The 16658-nt window shown below is 34.5% G+C and overlaps 1 protein-coding gene across 4 annotated transcripts in view; it reads left to right on the top strand.

Annotated features, from left to right (window-relative positions):
• The window catches only part of LOC111144666 (jumonji domain containing 1C), a 267642-nt gene that overhangs the window by 177097 nt on the left and 73887 nt on the right, over positions 1-16658 (top strand). Inside the window, exons 1-2 of one of the 4 annotated variants that reach the window (XM_022499063.1) lie at positions 1127-1573; positions 5408-5521. The exons of 1 other annotated variant lie outside the window; for it this stretch is intronic. Coding sequence is in view for 1 of the 3 variants with exons in the window: in XM_022499061.1 (XP_022354769.1) it covers positions 5408-5521 (114 nt within the window). In the remaining 2 variants the exon portion in view is untranslated. Of the gene's footprint in view, positions 1-1126; positions 1579-5407; positions 5522-16658 lie in introns of those variants that run through there. 2 more of the 4 variants (XM_022499064.1, XM_022499061.1) reach the window with 2 other exon arrangements.

The following is a 16658-nucleotide window of genomic DNA, read 5'->3' as shown; positions in this document are numbered from 1 at the left end:
AACATTGTTTTTTCATATTCAGTGCGTATATTATATATACAACATGCATTTAAATGTAGACTAATCTCATTTCAGGTGCTCAGTACCCATGTGTAGCTAGCTAGTGGCCACCATATTGGACAGCACAATTCTTGAGGTTAGAAAGAAGTTACAAGCCTATGTTAGATAACACATCAGAAAAATATATTTCAAATAGTAGATATTTTTATAACTGTGAATTGTCTAGATTAATTTTTTTTTTAAAGATTTTGTTTATTTATTTGACAGACAGAGATCACAAGTAGGCAGAGAAGCAGGCAGAGAGAGATAGGAAGAAGCCGACTCTCCGCTGAGCAGAGAGCCCGATGCGGGGCTCGATCCCAGGACCTGGGATCATGACCCGAGCCGAAGGCAGAGGTTTTAACCCACTGAGCCACCCAGGCGCCCCTAGATTAATTTTTTTTAAAGAATAAAATTGTTTCAGGAGTATTTTTTAAAATCTGCCAAAATAAATACCACCAGTTTTTCTTTTGAGTAAAGTGTTGTGGTTATGTCATTTGATTTCATTTGGACTGTTACTCCAAAAATGCTTTTAAGTGTTTTTTTCCTGAGTTTTTTTTTTATATCAGTATATTTTTAAGGACAAATGATTAAACTTAAAATAAGGACTTTAAACTACACAAAGTATTTTCAGTAGTTTAAAGTTATACTTCATTTTGCCAACTTGAGAGATATTTACGTATTATTTGTTTTCTGCACTTTCTTACCTTGGTAAATCTGAAAAGCAAAAAGTTTGTATTTGCATTTGCTTTATTGAAAGAGACAGTAAACTTGAGGTCTCAGTCTCACCACTAGTCTGTCTTTGTCTGTTGTTAAAATTATGAGCCAGTCTCTATGGCCGCAGCCAAATGAGTAATCACCAGTAATGTGACTCGTGCTGGAAGTGACTCCATCAGCACCTGTGACGGGGGATTAGTTACAGTTTACAGAGCACCGCCTCTTCCCTTCTCTCAGTGTGCCCTAAGCCAAGTAGTCTTTCTCATTTGGGTGTCTGCACTGTTGGAAGCTACTGCAGTGTGTTTCCACGCAGACAGAGTACAGTGGGAAAGGCTTTCTCTAGCTGATGGATGGCTGTTCTCTCTATTTGGAGTATCTCACTGGTTATGTAAGCGACCTCGGGAGAAATTATCCTGACCCAGATCGGAGGATGCAGTAGTGCTTCAGCTGCAGGATTTCTTAGTCGTTAACACCACAGTGCTGATGACAAAGAGCGAGTTGTAATCCTCATCACTGCCAGGCTGAGCCAGAGCAGACAGAAAATCGTCATTTGCTCGTCGGAGACTTGTTAGGTTACAGCTCTGCTTCGTTTTGTGGTCTTGGCTTTTCTTCCTATACAATGACGACGCTGCAAGTGAGCTCAGAAATGCTTGGTTTGAGAGCCATTTGCCTGTGATTTTTGAAGACTAAAGAAGTATTTAGGCTAGATAAAAAATACTGCTCAAGAGTGAAATGGAAATGTCAGCTACTTCTTGACCTTTAAAGCTGTGTCGTGGATTTCTCAGATTTAAAGATACTTTAAAATCTAAAGAACAAAGTACGGTTTGTATTTTTCTGCTTCCTTTTTCTTTTGTCTTAATTTACATTTGGTTTTACTTCTCAGCCTTAGGAATTAAGGTCGCTGCCTTTTATTGATCTAGCCTTAGTGTTAATAGTTTTAAGAAATTTTAACTATTTTCATTTGTTCAGAAAGGATAATTGTGTGTGTAGTAATTTCATAACACTGTAAAAAGATTAAAAACTAGAGTTTAATTGTTTAAGGTATTACAGCAGAAATATTTCAGATTAGGGTTTTTAGAATATAGTGTTTTAAGGGAAGTGGGGGTATTTGATTTATGAGGGGTTTTTTGTGTGGTGTATTCCAGTCCCCACCCCCAACTTGTTTTCTAACAGTATCGTGTTTTTCAATAGACCTGCTTGGGTGGGAATTTGGACTTTGTTCTTTCAAGTCACTCCAGTCTTTTTTTTTTCCCCCATAGACTAAACCTTGACTTCTAAAATGTTGCTTAGTTTTCTGCTTCAGTATTTTCCTTTAGTGAATTTTATACCAGATTTTTTAAGTTAATGAGCGTGATTTTTTTTTTTAACTTGGAAAAGGAATTGTTAAATGTTAACTGGAGATTGTTAGAAACTCAGACTGCAGACATAAACTCCATGAATTTTCAGTTAAATGTGAGCTTTAACATGGTTTGTTTGAGCAGCTGAGTTATGTTTGAGAGCTGTAGCTGATTTATTTTAAAAATGTTTTTTTGAGGAGGGCTCATCTGTTCTCCTCTTCCTCATGTGAATGGAATGTGGTGCAGCATGGAGCCCCAAACAGGATACAGTTGTTCTAAGCATTCTTCCTATAGCGTGGTGTAGGCCCTACTAGAAATGCAGGCTCTCAACTATTTATTTTGGCTTTAGACTATTTTTAAAGTATGGTCAGACAAAGGACCTTAAAGGAACTCTTAATCCATTAATAAAATTGAAAAAGTTTTTTTTTCAATTATGAATATTCGATTTTAAATTAGTAATTTTATTTGAATTTTCAAAGGCTTTTTTTCAGCATTGGAATAATAGTCTTTTTGTGATAAGGGCCATATTCTACATTGACTTTCATCAGATGGTAGCTCATTGCTTCCCCTTAGGCTGTGGAAGTTCCTCATAGAATGATACATCTTTAGAGACTTGAATTACTTAGTTATGCATGAGTTCTAGTTTCTTTACATTCCAGTACACCTAGACCCATGAAATATTTACTACAGATTCAACATAAAAGCTGTAGGATCTGTTCACATTTATTTAAATATTTGTGTTTTTATTTTTAAAATGTGTTCGACTTGGATTCAGATACTAATAAGGGTTATATCGTTGATTTGCCATTTTAAAAAATCATTATGTGTTTTAACTACTTAGTTTCATATGTTGTTTGTCTTTATAGTAACAGTCACATTTTCAGGATTGTTTGTTTAATGCGTATTGAAACATTTCTCTAACAAGTACTGTAAAAGTATTTATCAGCACTTGCTGGGAACATATTTGTAGCTTAAATATAATTGCACATTTAAAAATTTGCACGTTGTGGCCCTGTTTACTATTTTAAGAAGGCTGATATACTCGACCTCCATTTGTATTGCATCAGAAGTAGCCTTTTTTTAAACTAATTTTTTAATATTTCTGATAGGTAAATTCTCCCAGTGGCTTTCAGTTAGTTATCTTAAAATGAGAAAAAAATTTTTATTTTAGCCGAGAAACTAACTCAGTAATTTAAATTATGATTAGTTGACCTGTTAAAATTTACCCTTAGAATTCTGACCTACCTTAAAAAAGCTGAGTTTCTCAGAGGGTTTCTTCACAAGAACGTTTTTCATATTATAAAATGACTGGGTCTCATAGGAAATGCAAACCACCTGTATTATTTGCGTAAGAAAGAGGCACTCAGACAGGAGTTTACTTCTTTTTCAAATCCTACTTAATTGAATTGTACCTTTAGCCACTTAGATAATAGCTTTTGTGGACCTTTTTGTTAACCTTCACGAGTTGACCTGACATGGTACTGTTTGAAAAGAAATAGAGCATTTGAATAAAGTTCAAGGAATAAATCAAGTCTTCTTGAAAAGGTGCCAGTGTTTTCTAGTTTACTAAAAACTAAACAGATATATAATATGAAAAATATTACATATATCATATTGATCACATACCGTTAGACCTTTTAAAGTCTAAATTAGATCAGTGATCTTGAAAACTTTAGTTACTTGTTAGGTAAAATAATAGGATTTTATGAAATAATTTTAGCCTTGGCAAAATTTTAGTCTTGGCAAATGGAAAATTCTAGTTGGCAGTAGTTGCAGGAGATACCTAAGTAATGGGGGAATGTCTGTTTTGAAAATGTAATTTCTCACCCAAATAAGAATACTCCTGATAATTATGTAGTACTTGAAAGGTTAGCCTTAGGACTAGGGAGAGAGGAACTTAAAATGGTTAGATTTTCTAATCATAAATATGAAAATAGGTGGGGATGTAAGAAGAGTTTTTTCGGTCATATTAATTTAGGAAGGAAGATATTTCTAAGTTCATATGGTATAGAAATAAGGCAAGTTTAAAATACTTCTCTATTCTCATGTGTTTAAGCTTTTTCAAAAACACTGTTATAGACTCCTCGATGAATTAGAAGCTTTAAAAGGAATTTCTTAAATACAGAAATTAACTCCTTAAGAGCCACTCTGAACTAAAGATCTTGAGAAGTTTTTCCCCAGAGTGCGTATTAGTTGTGATTAGCGAGATGTTTAGATTTCGTTAAGACATAATATAAGAGAGGGGAAACACAATGGCTTTGAATCTCCTCTGAGGATTTTTACTGTCTGTGCCAAAAGCTTTAGTTTGTATCCGAATGATCACACAAGTTGGCTTGTAGCAAGAAAGATTTCTCTGTGTTATACAGGGAATTTATAAACTAAGTTGGTTGTTAATTCCATTTTCCAAACTTAGATTCTTTTATTATCCTAAAGCCAGTATGTTAAGTTTTTACAAAAGTACCAGAGAAGTGACACTTGATTTTATTCAAGTTGCTTCTGCTTCAAAAGTGTGACAGTAATTAAAAACTGCATACATTGTACCTTTGTTTCCTTCCTTCCTTTTCCCCTTCTGCCTCCCTCACTCCCACCCCACCCCAAGATCTGGGTATACTCCTTTTGTAAGACATGAGTCTTCTTTAAAATAATCAAATGGCCATGGATCCCCACCTCCCAGCCCCCATTTTTGGTTTGTCTCTTAGTTTGATTTTTAAAGTAGCAGAGATCTGGACTTGAGAGGTGGTTTTTGTGTAATACTTCTTACCTCCCTCTTTTCCTGTTCCCTTCCCCCATGCTGCTCTTACTGAAGCAGCTGGATTTTTATTTGTGCTTGGGGCAGGGGCAGGGGCGGGGGCGGGGGCGGGTAGTACATGGGGTGGAGTTAAAAGACCAGATGCATCCTGATCATTTAAAATCCTTGATGTGAATGAGCTAGCAGAAAAAATAACTGAACTATACCTGCTCTGTTTTTATAAAGATTAATACTTAGTAATTTTTAAAAAATGAGTTGGTAAATATGCTCTCCTACCTAGTTGACTTTTTCAGAAGCAATTTCTCATTTATTATCTTAGAAATTTTTATACACATGTATATGTGATTGTCTCTTTTTTAAAATAAACAGCTTATAGATTACTTCATTCCTTTTTAATATAAAATATTTTATTTCATGGATAAAAGCATTTAGATTATAATATGAAAATACTGGTATTCTAAAGTCATTATGATAATGACATTTGTACATTGTATTCAAATATACTCTTAGTGTTTGAGTATAAAACCCAGAAAATAACCATTATGAATTTTTTTTCTCTTACCAGACTTTCAAACCCCTGGTTGAAAAAAGTATACCTAGTTCAATCACTGCGGTAGAATTCCTTGTAGATAAACAACTGGATTTTTTAACTGAAGATAGTGCCTTTCAACCCTACCAGGTAAGAAATTTTAGGTTGCTGTTAAAAGTTAGCTAATCTTTAAACTTCACTGACGTTGAGATATTCTTTTAAATATTCAGTTCAAGCTAATATGTAGGTGTTCAAGGAAGCCAGTTCATTGAATAAATTTTGATGATAGGATAAATGGTTAATTTATCCAAGAATAGATTTATGTACTTAGAACTTTCTATGAACTCGGCAGCATTTTGTCACCGGGAATACACAAGTGATCAAAATTAAGTAACTGCCATTATAAATAATGTTCATCATTAGGAAATAACTGGTTAGATAATAGTATAAATTTATCTTTGTCTCCAGCTCTAAAGGTTAAGAATTGGGTCAATTAACATAATTAAATGAGATTAGTGTTTACTGTATGCATACAATAATGGTAGTTCTTCTATTCAAGTGAGGAGTTTCCTTTAGATTGTCATTAATTGTTCATTTTCTAAATTTTAGTTCCCAGATGCAGTTAAAGTACAAATACATTTACTTGGAAAAACATTTTTAGTAGGCTTTTAGATTTAAATCATGTGAAGAAACTCATCAAAAATAGTAGGCTAAATGAGTTTTTAAATTTCTAGTGAAGTGTTCTATCAGTTAATTTTTTTAAGGTAGAAGTAAAAATGCACAGAAGTTTGTTTTCTTTGTATATTTGGATTTCAGATTGAATTAATTGTCTTCCATACATTTTTTAAGTGTTTAAAATAATAGGTAACGACATTGAAAGAAAGGATGAGTGAAATAGTTTGACTTTTTTTCTGTTTTAATGGAGCTGAAAGTCAGTACTCCTATTTCATTTCAGAATAGTTACTGTTTTCTGAAAATAAATGTAGAGGTATCATTTCCTAAAATGTAGAGGCATCGTTTCCATGGAAAGAACAAGAGCTTGACTTAATGAGCAATGATTTACTTTGTGTGGACTTAACAATACTTAGGGAATTCGAGCAGTTATATGCCTCTTCTGTTCGATTTCCTAAAATGAGATGATAGTTCCCTGAGTTAAATGTAATTTTGAAGTCTACATAGATGTGCTTTTGTCCTTTCACATTATTTTTCTTATTTCATTAAAGGCCCTAGTTTTTGTACTGTTAGCTTTTGTTCTTTCTTTACAATATTTATAGCTAAAACTCATAGCAAGTCCCAGTTGAATATTGGAGGTGTTAGAGCTTTTCCCTTGGGTTTTGTTTTGTTTTGTTTTGTTTTTAATTGTGAATGCCATTTAGCTTACTATAGGCCTTCCTTATTATAATTTGTTTAATTTCTAACAGTCTTTCAGTGGGATTAGACTGGGTGAGTCTAGGTAAAATCAAAGGAACCTTCCAACCCTTAATGTTTTAATTTTGTGGTTGCTGATTAGCAGCACTCTGTAAGTTTCAGCTTGGATTTGATTTAGAGAAGTGAAATCATTATGTAGAAATTACTTTTAAAAATAAACTCTTTTGCCAGGTGGCCTAAAACTCCACAACATGTTTATTAAAATTATAATGATTGAAAGAATGTGCTGACATTTTATAGGGTTTTTTGTTTTGTTTTGTTTTACATTTTAAGCTTTTGGATTTTGGTAGTTCTGTTATTTTATTTAAAAAATAAAGGCACAAGAACGAAAGTGTTACTTGATTTGGTGAATTGTATAATTGTCTTTGTTAGTAAGCCATTTGTGTTGCTCAGTTAGTATGGTCAGGTTGATCTCTGGCTTGAAAAATATTCCGTCTTCTAAAGGTGAAGTGAGTCTCTTGGCATTTTAACCATTTGTCTTTAACAAATGTGAGCACTCAGTTCTAGAAAATCAGAAGGAATTACACTAACAGCACTTGATTTAGGGATCCAGCATACCTTAATTTTAGAATTTCTTAGGAGTTTTAAAAGTAATTAGATGGTTTTACAACAGAGCTTTTTAACATGTATTTTAATATATTTAGTTTCTTATTAATCAAATTAAAAATATATAAGGATATTTTCTCTAATATGTAAGTGATAGACACCTATTTTAACATTTTGAATGAAAATGTACTCCAGAGACCTAAGATGGCTCAGTCTAGTTTTTCAAATTTACTTATTTAAATGAGTTTGTGAAATACAACTACATTCTTGATAAAGGAAACAGTTTTAGAGTTTATGTAATTAGAGTGGCTTTATCCCAGAATGCTTTTCTCTAACCACTTGTCCAAACAGTACATTAAATTCCTTGGCATCTTAAACATGGCAGCTGTTACTGGCATAGATTTTGTAAATAGTGTCTTGACATATCTCAACTTTAGGGTAACCCTATGTAAGTCAAAGGGAGCTGGTGGAAAATTGAACACGTTTTTTAAATGCTCCTGTTTTTCTCACTTTAAATTTCATGAGGCAATTTCTTCTGAATCTAGATGTTAATTATCCTTTGTAGACTTCTTAAGTGTGATGGGGGAAAGCCTTCTTTAGAAATAGCCTTTGTGTATAGAGTGATGGGTACACATAACTTTTGTTTTAAAAATTCACACAAATTGATTTGCTATGATTTTAAGAAAATGTTCTTATAGTGAGAATTCCCACCTACCATCTTTCTTCTTGGTTCTCAGCCATTCTGTAGCAGTATACTCTTAAATTTCCTTAATAAAGTTGTGCAGCCCTATTTTTTTAATATATCCAAATAGTATCATATTGTTAAGGTAATAGTTAGGAAACCACTGACTCAGGATTAATACAGATCATTTCACTTTTAGGTCACTAGTTTGAATCCTATACTTACCTCTGATTTCAATGCATTGCATACCAAATACCATGTATTAAACTTGATCTGGTCACTTTTTTAGTTGGAAAATTGAGGTGCAATCCTCATTTCTACAGTTTTCAGTATTGGAAAGAAAGTTGAATGAGGAGAAAAACCAAACCAACATCTTATAGATAATAAAATCGATGTATATTAATTAGGTCACTGAAGCAGCATGGTATTGTTAATTCTGTTTTTTCCTTCCTTATGCACACAAATGAGTTTCTGCTTCCTCCTTTTAGATTTCCTGATCATGCCTGGCTGCAGTTAACTTTCTTTGAAGTAGAGGGGGAAGGGAAAAGAGAGGAAGTAGGAGGGAACTCTGCAGATTATACTGTGTCTTTCAACTGGGAAGAAAGAGGAAAAAAACCAAGTTATTGATTCTGAAAGATGGCTTTTATAGTTTGGAGTTTTCTTAATATCTATTATTTTTGTGGTATTGTTTCTTTTCTTTGGAGGATGATTACAGAAATTTTAAAAAATCATTTCATTAAAACTTGAAATTTTGATCAAGTTAATATAAAAAACAGTTTGATAATAGAAATATGAACATTGAACTTTTAGCATGATTTTGAAATCCTCTTGTTCTGAGTTTTGGCTTCTGGCCATGCAGGCACCTGCAGTTTTCAGGTCGGTTGCTTCATAGAGGATATAGAAGAGATTATTTCTTACCTGAAAATTGTATATGACTCATATCAACAAATCTGGGTTGGTCTGGCTTGTTAGTCCAGTATTTTCTAGGGATCACAATTCTCTTTGTTTTTAAATGTAGTAAGGGATAATACGAAGGGCACTAGTTTAAAAAAACCATTAGCAATTTGAAGCAGAATGTGCTTGTTCAAACTTATGCCTTATGCTTATCTTAGTATATATTAAAATTCATTGTAGTATTAAGATACATTCCCTACTATAAGGCGTACTACATCCTACATCCTTCATCCTGAAGGAATGATTCTTTTTTACATTCTAGGTCGTAATAAAGTGATTCAAGTTTAGAGATAAGACTGTTAATTCTACAGTTTCTGTCATCATAGAATATAAACATTGAACTGTTTTACTAAATATTAGATATAGTACTCCTATGTTGTGAATTGCTGGCTGAAGGAAAAGGGAACAGGTGGAGCAAACCTGAGTATTTTCTTAGTACCTGGACTAAAAATTGCTTAAAGACTTGCACAGAGAAGAGTCTTAAAATATTCAGTGAATGATGTATCTGGACTTAATCAGATTTGTATATCTATCATTTCTGTATTTCTCAGTGAGAAGGTGGTTTTCCCTGTGTCAGTTCGTTTTGACCCACAGATTTTACATCATTGATGATATAAATTTATTGGCTGTGATTTCAGAATATCCCTAAGGTAGTTGTTGCTTAACACATCTGGTTTACTAAAAATAGCTCAAATGCTTGCCTAGTATAAATTACCAGTAGTTTGGGAGTGGAATGTAGCAGAGACCTGTATTTTTTCCTTCTTAATTTTTGTTATTGTCCTGTGGACTTTGGAATTGCTTCACAACCTGGATGAGATAATGCGCATGAGGTAAAATTCAGTCCCCTGTCAGCCAAGGTGAACAATTAACTACTAGCTTGGTTGTTACTAGCCAGATGTTTTATTTTGTTGAATTAAATATTTGATATAAATGAGCCACTGACAAAGTTTAAAAATCTTGTTGGTAGTCATTCATTTTATGAACAAATTTATTCTAAGCCAGGGTACTATGGTGGCACTACTAGTAGTTTATAGACGGAAGTAAACGGAACTTCATGATAGTTAGTATTGCTTCAGTGTGTAGAGAAAAAACTTTATTTTTTAAACTTTTCTTTATTTTCACTTCAGTTGTGTGTAGATCTCATTTTAAGATTGACATTTCTGTAGAGGAAATGGGATTTTGACTTGGTACAGGATTTATTAGTATAACTGTATAAATGTTTCTGTCCCAGAATTCTTCGCAGATTTGTTCTCTTCCTGGTATAAAATTACTTTTTCCCATTAATTTAATTAACTAACAGAAAAAAATAAATAAATTGACTTCCAAATAGTGTCCAACAAACTTGTTGTTGTTTTAAAAAAAGAAATTAGAGTTTTTAAAAATATTAACTGTACGTTCATTAAGAGATATGTTTTATAGGAATTTATAAGAAACACTGGAAGCATGCCTTTTAGGATATGGGCGTGGAACACGCCAACACGGCCAACCCCCAAGAATGAGAGTTTTGTGATGTGGTTGAGAGAGGGGGAAACAGGCCCAGAGCAGAAAGAGAGGCTAGAGCTCTTAGTTTGTGTTCGACTGTTTACTCACTTGATTCTTCCCCAGAAGGGAGTCTTTAAATGGAAATTTTATGCTTAGACTCTACTTCTCTTTGACTTACGCTTAAAATTTTTTAATGTCTGACCTTAGAAACATCCCAACTGACTTCATTCATTTAACGTTATTTAAATGCTGTGGTTTCCCTATGCACAGCATCCTGCTAGGTGCTTAATGGTTTAAAAAATTAATATACTAAGTCTCAGTACTTATTTTTTTCCCAAGTACTTTATAATTCAGAACAAGAACTTATGTTTGAAAATAGACTTGATTTAAGGAGCCAAATATACATAGTAAAGACTAGGAATACAAAGAAAGGAGAAATTAGAGATTGAAATGGTTACTCTCTTGAAGAAGGTAGAACTTGAATGGGATTCATTTAAATGGAGATGAAAGTGAAAGAGTAAGGTCAGACATTTGGCAGGAGGGACAGCATTATCAGTGAGCAACGGTGGAGGTATATTAGGAAACGGTAGAATATCAGCTAGAGAAGAGGGTTTGACTTTTAATAGTAGAAATCATACTCATAAGTAAGTATTATGGGGTCAGATGAAAGAGGGAAAGGATTGCTAAGCACAATTATTAAGTGAATTTTTTAATTTGTAGCCAAATGAATCATTGGAAGCTTTGAAGCAAGAAAATAAAATTTTCTACTTAACAGTGGCATCTGATTATTATAATACAGGAGAAGCAGCTAATTGATTGGGTCTTCACTAGAGTCTTTTGTTCTAGAGAATCAGTATAGCATAATGGTTAAGAACTTGTGTTTTAAAGTCAAGTCATGCAGACATGGTTTCAGATCATGCTATTTGCTAGCTATGTGACATTGGGAAAGTCTCAAGCATTCTAAATAAATGGTTCTTTCATGTACAAGTAAAGCTGTTGTCTACCTCAGAGTTGTAAGGAAGCTTAAATGAAATATATTGAGCTATTAACTGCATACAAACTGCTCAGGAGAAGGTACTTATCTAGACAGATTCTGAATTTCTCTTTTTGTAAATAGTATCTTAAACCTTTTTGGTAGAGCTTTGAAACTCATTTCTCTTCCTGTCATACATTACCATTGAATATTTGTCTTCTACCATCTACACTTAACTTTTAACAATCTTTCTTATTTGTTGTCTCTGGAACTCTTAACCATTTCTTTCTACAGCTGATTATAGATCAATTTTTTAGCTGTCTCTACAAGCCTTGGTCAGTGCTCCCTCCTCCCCCCAACCCCTTCAGGGAAGTTTATTTAGATAAGATTCAGTTGGTGACTTGTTAAATTATTTTAAGAAAATGGTATTAGAAAAGATGCAGAACCCTCTCTTGTGATACTAACCTCCAAAAGACTCTCTTACCTTTTTTTCCACAGGGAACGTCAAAGGTTCCATTTACTGCTGATAGTTACTTAATATCTTTAAAAAGTGTAAGTGTTATTAAGCAAGTTACAGAATTCTTTTTCTTTATTTGGCTGTGGTGAAAGGCTCTGCGGATATAGTACTATGTTTTGGAAGTCCTCTAAGCATGGAATAAGAGTTGGACTATATATGACCTTCGAACTTGCTTCTTAACACTAAAAATTCTGTGAACTTAAGGTGGAAAAACCACCATTCTGACCAACATTAACCTAAACAAGTTAATCCCTGACTAATTATTTTAGTCTCAGAGATAAGAGACATTCCACCTAACTCTAGGTTTATATCAAAAGGGAAAACTAATGAGTCAGGCAAATCAGAATTATACAGGTTTAGAGTAACAGAATTGTTTGTATTAGTAGTATTTACTGAGAGAGCTTTATTTTTCAGTTTCTCTTACTGAGTTATATTTTGACAGAAGTTGAGCCTTTCTCAATTAGTCTCTGAGTCTTTGTATGCATCTTCTTTCTCCATTTCATTTTGCATTCATATTAGCATTTGATTGAAATTTAGAGGTGCATTGTTGCCATAAAGTCAGTAAAAATGAGAACTGTGAGATTGTGGGATATACAGTCTGCCAAAAGTGTAAAAAAAATATAGGATCATAGCCATAGCTGTGAACTGACTGTTGGTGGATTGTTGGCATGGTAGGATCAGCATCTGTGGGCAGGCATTGGCCTGGGGGTGGTCTAGAAGATGAGGCCAGAGCAGGAAACTGCTATTGTGTAGTACTTGGCTTTATTCCATTTCTAGTCAAAAGTGACAGCTTGCAGTAGTGGAGCCAAGCTGAAGCCTAGAAAGTAGGATGGACTACAAGAAAAGGGGAACCAGTAGTTAAAACAGTCATTGTACTTCCTTATTTAAGTAGGCTTTTTTAAAATTTAAAGTTAGTACATAGTGTTTTAATATCTAGTAGTTTTATGTTACATTCTGTTTAAGTTCTTTTTTTTTAATGTCCCACCTACTTGATTTTTTTATCACTGTAATTTCAAAAATAGTTACAAAATATGCTTATTAACATCCTACAAATCAGGTGTGTTGATTTACCCAAATACATATCTCCTGATATTAAAAAGGGAGCTCTTCATTTGTAAAAATTGGTTGCAAAACTTGGTGTGTTGAAAATGTATCCATAGAGTCCAGGAACATGTTATTTTGACTGAAATTTGGCCCAAGTGTGAGCTGTTCTGCAATATTCAGATTAAAAACATTTATAAGTCACAGTCTGCAGTAGTTCTCTCTTGGTCCCAAATCTGCTATGATCATATGCTGAAAAATCTGCCAGTCTCTTTGTAATTTTTTGTGACTGCTGTTATGAATTTAAAGTATGTGAAATTATGCTTGTAGACATCAGATTCAAAAGATGTAAGCCATCTTAGTTACCATTGAGAAAGATTGTCTAATTTCTGCCAGTCAAAATAGGTTGATACTATTCTTCTTACCCAATTGCAAGTTCTTACTAAAGCATAGCCATATTATTTTAAAATCTCAGGATTAAAATTTTCATTTCTTAGTGTGTTAATATTTTATATTTGTAAAACTTAACAATTTCCAAAATATTTCCATGTGCATTATTTTAGTAAATCCTTATGGTATTCTTATGAGTAAGACAGATTGTATTATCTTAATTTTATGTAATGTTTTCAGGGTATACATATTAATTTATTTAGTTCACACAAGTCTTTGAGAAGTCTTAATTTCCAAATGCATAGGTAGCTAAATAGAAACCCACTTAAACTAGCTTAAGTAAAAAAGGTGTTGGGGGTAATACAAAGATACAGTAGGCAGTGTCAGGGATAGCTGTAGCAGAAAGTACAGCTGAACCTTGTTCGGAATAGAATTAGGAACTAGAAAGTCAGGAACTCAAGTCACATATTCCTTCTTCCCCTCTTCTTCAATGTCCTTTCTGCAGACATGTTTCTTCTGCTTACTCATAGGTTTTGCTTCTCATAATAGTAGTTTCCATGTGACTTTTTTGTGTATCATTGTCAATTCACCCACCTGCCCCCCCTTACAAGAACTTTTAGATCTAATATTTGTGTTTATTTGTAAAAGTAGAGCTAGAGAGTGTAGGAGAATGAAAGTCTGAAAGGGGAAGATGGGAGGAAATATGAGGAAGGGAGAGAGAACATATGACAGCAATTTTTATAGGCAAAGAAAGTGAAGTTTAAGGAAGTTGTGACTTCGCATCGAGGTTCATTCAGCTAGTGGAAGCTGGCATCATTCTTTATTTGGTGCTTTATTTTCTCAGAGTTGACATCTTTCCTAAATATTAAATTAAATTTTTTGGTCATTTTATTGCCCACAATTTCCCTAGACTTTTCAAACACTGGCATCTAGCTATACTCCAAATCTGTGCATCATTTTCAGACCCAGTTTGTTCCATAGGCAGAGAATCCAAACGGATTAAGACATTTTGCACTCTCCTTATTTTCTCAGCTGCCTAATTTTCTTTGCTGTGCATACAGGTATCCTGAATCCTAGATTTACTCAAGGTTAAAAGTGAAAAGTAATGGAGTCCTTGGGGCACCTGGCTGGCTTAGTGAGTAGAGCATGTGACTCTCTGGGGTCGTGAGTTCAAGACCCATGTTAGTGTGGAGATTACCTTAAAAAATAAGTAAATAAATAAAAGTTTTACATGGAGTCCTTTTCAGAATCTTGCCAAAAGAATTGTCTCTAAAATCCCAACTCTTCTAAGCTTCAGACTAAACGCAAAACAGCACTAGCCCTTAGTCAATAAAAAATAAGGATTGGGGCCCATTCATTCATATATTTGAGGGCCTGCTGTTTTGTATTCAGCAATACAAATAGCTTGCCTTCATGAAGTTTATAATCTAATGGGGGAAGCACACACAGAAAAATGTAAAAGTAAATACAGGCAAAATGTGGTCAGTAGAAGACACCAGGGAGGTATACAGAATCTACCCTAGTTGTGGGAGAGGTAGAAAGGATGCCCCTGTTAGAATAGGTGACCCCTAAACTGTCTCAGGATGAATGTAAATTAGTTAAGTAACTAGGACAGCAAGGCTGGATAAGTATATGAAATCCAGTGAAGAAGCAGAATTTGTGTTGAGTGGTCTGCTTGAATACCTAACCATACCTTTCCTATGAAAGTGGACTGATGGTGATGAGGTTTTGTTTTGTTTTGTTTTTTAAGATTTTATTTGTTTATTTGACAGAGAGAGCTCACAAGTAGGCAGAGAGGTGGTGGGGGTGGAGAGCAGGGAGGGAAGCAGGCTCCCCACTGAGCAGAGAGCCCAATGTGGGGCTCCATCCCAGGACCCTGAGATCATGACCTGAGCTGAAGGCAGAGGTTTTAACCCACTGAGCCACCCAGGTGCCCTGATGATGATGATGATGATGATGATGATGATGTTTTTTTTAACCATATTCATTTGGGTTAGCCACCTGACTGACTTCAAACTCATTGTCCTCATAAAGTAGAATAATAATGGATATTTGTTTAAAAAGAAGCAAACATTACCATTTTAACCACTTAAATATATACTTCATTGACATTAAGTGCATTCACAAAATTGTACAGCTATCGCCATAGCAATTTTCAGAGCTTTTTCATCAAACTAACTCTCCTCCTTAAACAGTAAGTCCCCATTTCCCAGTAACCCCAGCCTCTGGTAACCTCTGTTCTATTTTGCTTGGTCTGCATGTAAAATGGTGTCATAAATATTTTTCTTAAGATTTTATTTATTTGTCAGGGAGAGAGAGAGACCACTTTTTTTCTTCACTTTTCTTCAACTGTGTAATTTGTCCAAATGATTGTTAACCCTAAAGATAAATATTTAAAGTGTACTATTCTGCCTAACTGTTGAAATTTTCTGAAGCACCTGGTCAGTCCTTTTAGGGTATAACTTCTGTCATGTAAATTATTAGACATTAGCCTTGTAGAGAAGGTATGTTTTTAAGAGTCGAGGAAAAATATCAGTGATTGATGAACTACATAAGATGAAGTTACTCATTCATTCCTGTGTGCCAGTCACTTTGCTAGATATTAGGAATTTATTTATTTATTTTAGAGATTTTATTTTTATTTATTTGACAGAGAGAGGGGTCACAAGTAGGGAGAGAAGCAGGCGGAAGGGGAGGGGAAAGCAGCGCCCCCCCCCCCCCCCCCCCCCCCCACTGAGCAGAGAGCCTGATGTGGGACTCGATCACAGGACCCTGAGATCATGACCTGAGCGAAGGCAGAGGCTTAACCCACTGAGCTGCCTAGGCACCCCACGTACTAGGAATTTTTTTTTATTTTATTTTTATTATTATTTTATTTTATTTGACAGATAGAGATCACAAGTAGGCAGAGAGGCAGGCAGAGAGAGAGAGAGGAGGAAGCAGGCTCCCCGCCGAGCAGAGAGCCCGATGCGGGGCTCGATCCCAAGACCCTGGGACCACGACCTGAGCCGAAGGCAGAGGCTTTAATCCACTGAGCCACCCAGGCGCCCCCAGGTACTAGGAATTTAAAGACAGATAAAATACTTGTGTTTTTTTTTTTTTTTTTTTTTTCAGGTCAGGGGGAGGGACATAATTACAGCAATATGCTGAAAGTTCTAAAATTGAGGTATGTTCATACTGTTCTGTGCTGTGAACTCAAATGATGCAGTAACACCAGATATTTGCCTGTTTCTTTTTCTTAATTTTATTTTTTCCTCAGAAGACAATGATGGGA

This window comes from Enhydra lutris, unplaced genomic scaffold, assembly GCF_002288905.1.
Source record: "Enhydra lutris kenyoni isolate GAN:26980312 unplaced genomic scaffold, ASM228890v2 scaffoldscaffold12, whole genome shotgun sequence".
In the NCBI taxonomy this organism is placed as follows: Eukaryota; Metazoa; Chordata; class Mammalia; order Carnivora; family Mustelidae; genus Enhydra; species Enhydra lutris.
Note: the sequence above shows the minus strand (reverse complement) of the source record. Positions and strands in the feature narration are given on the sequence as shown.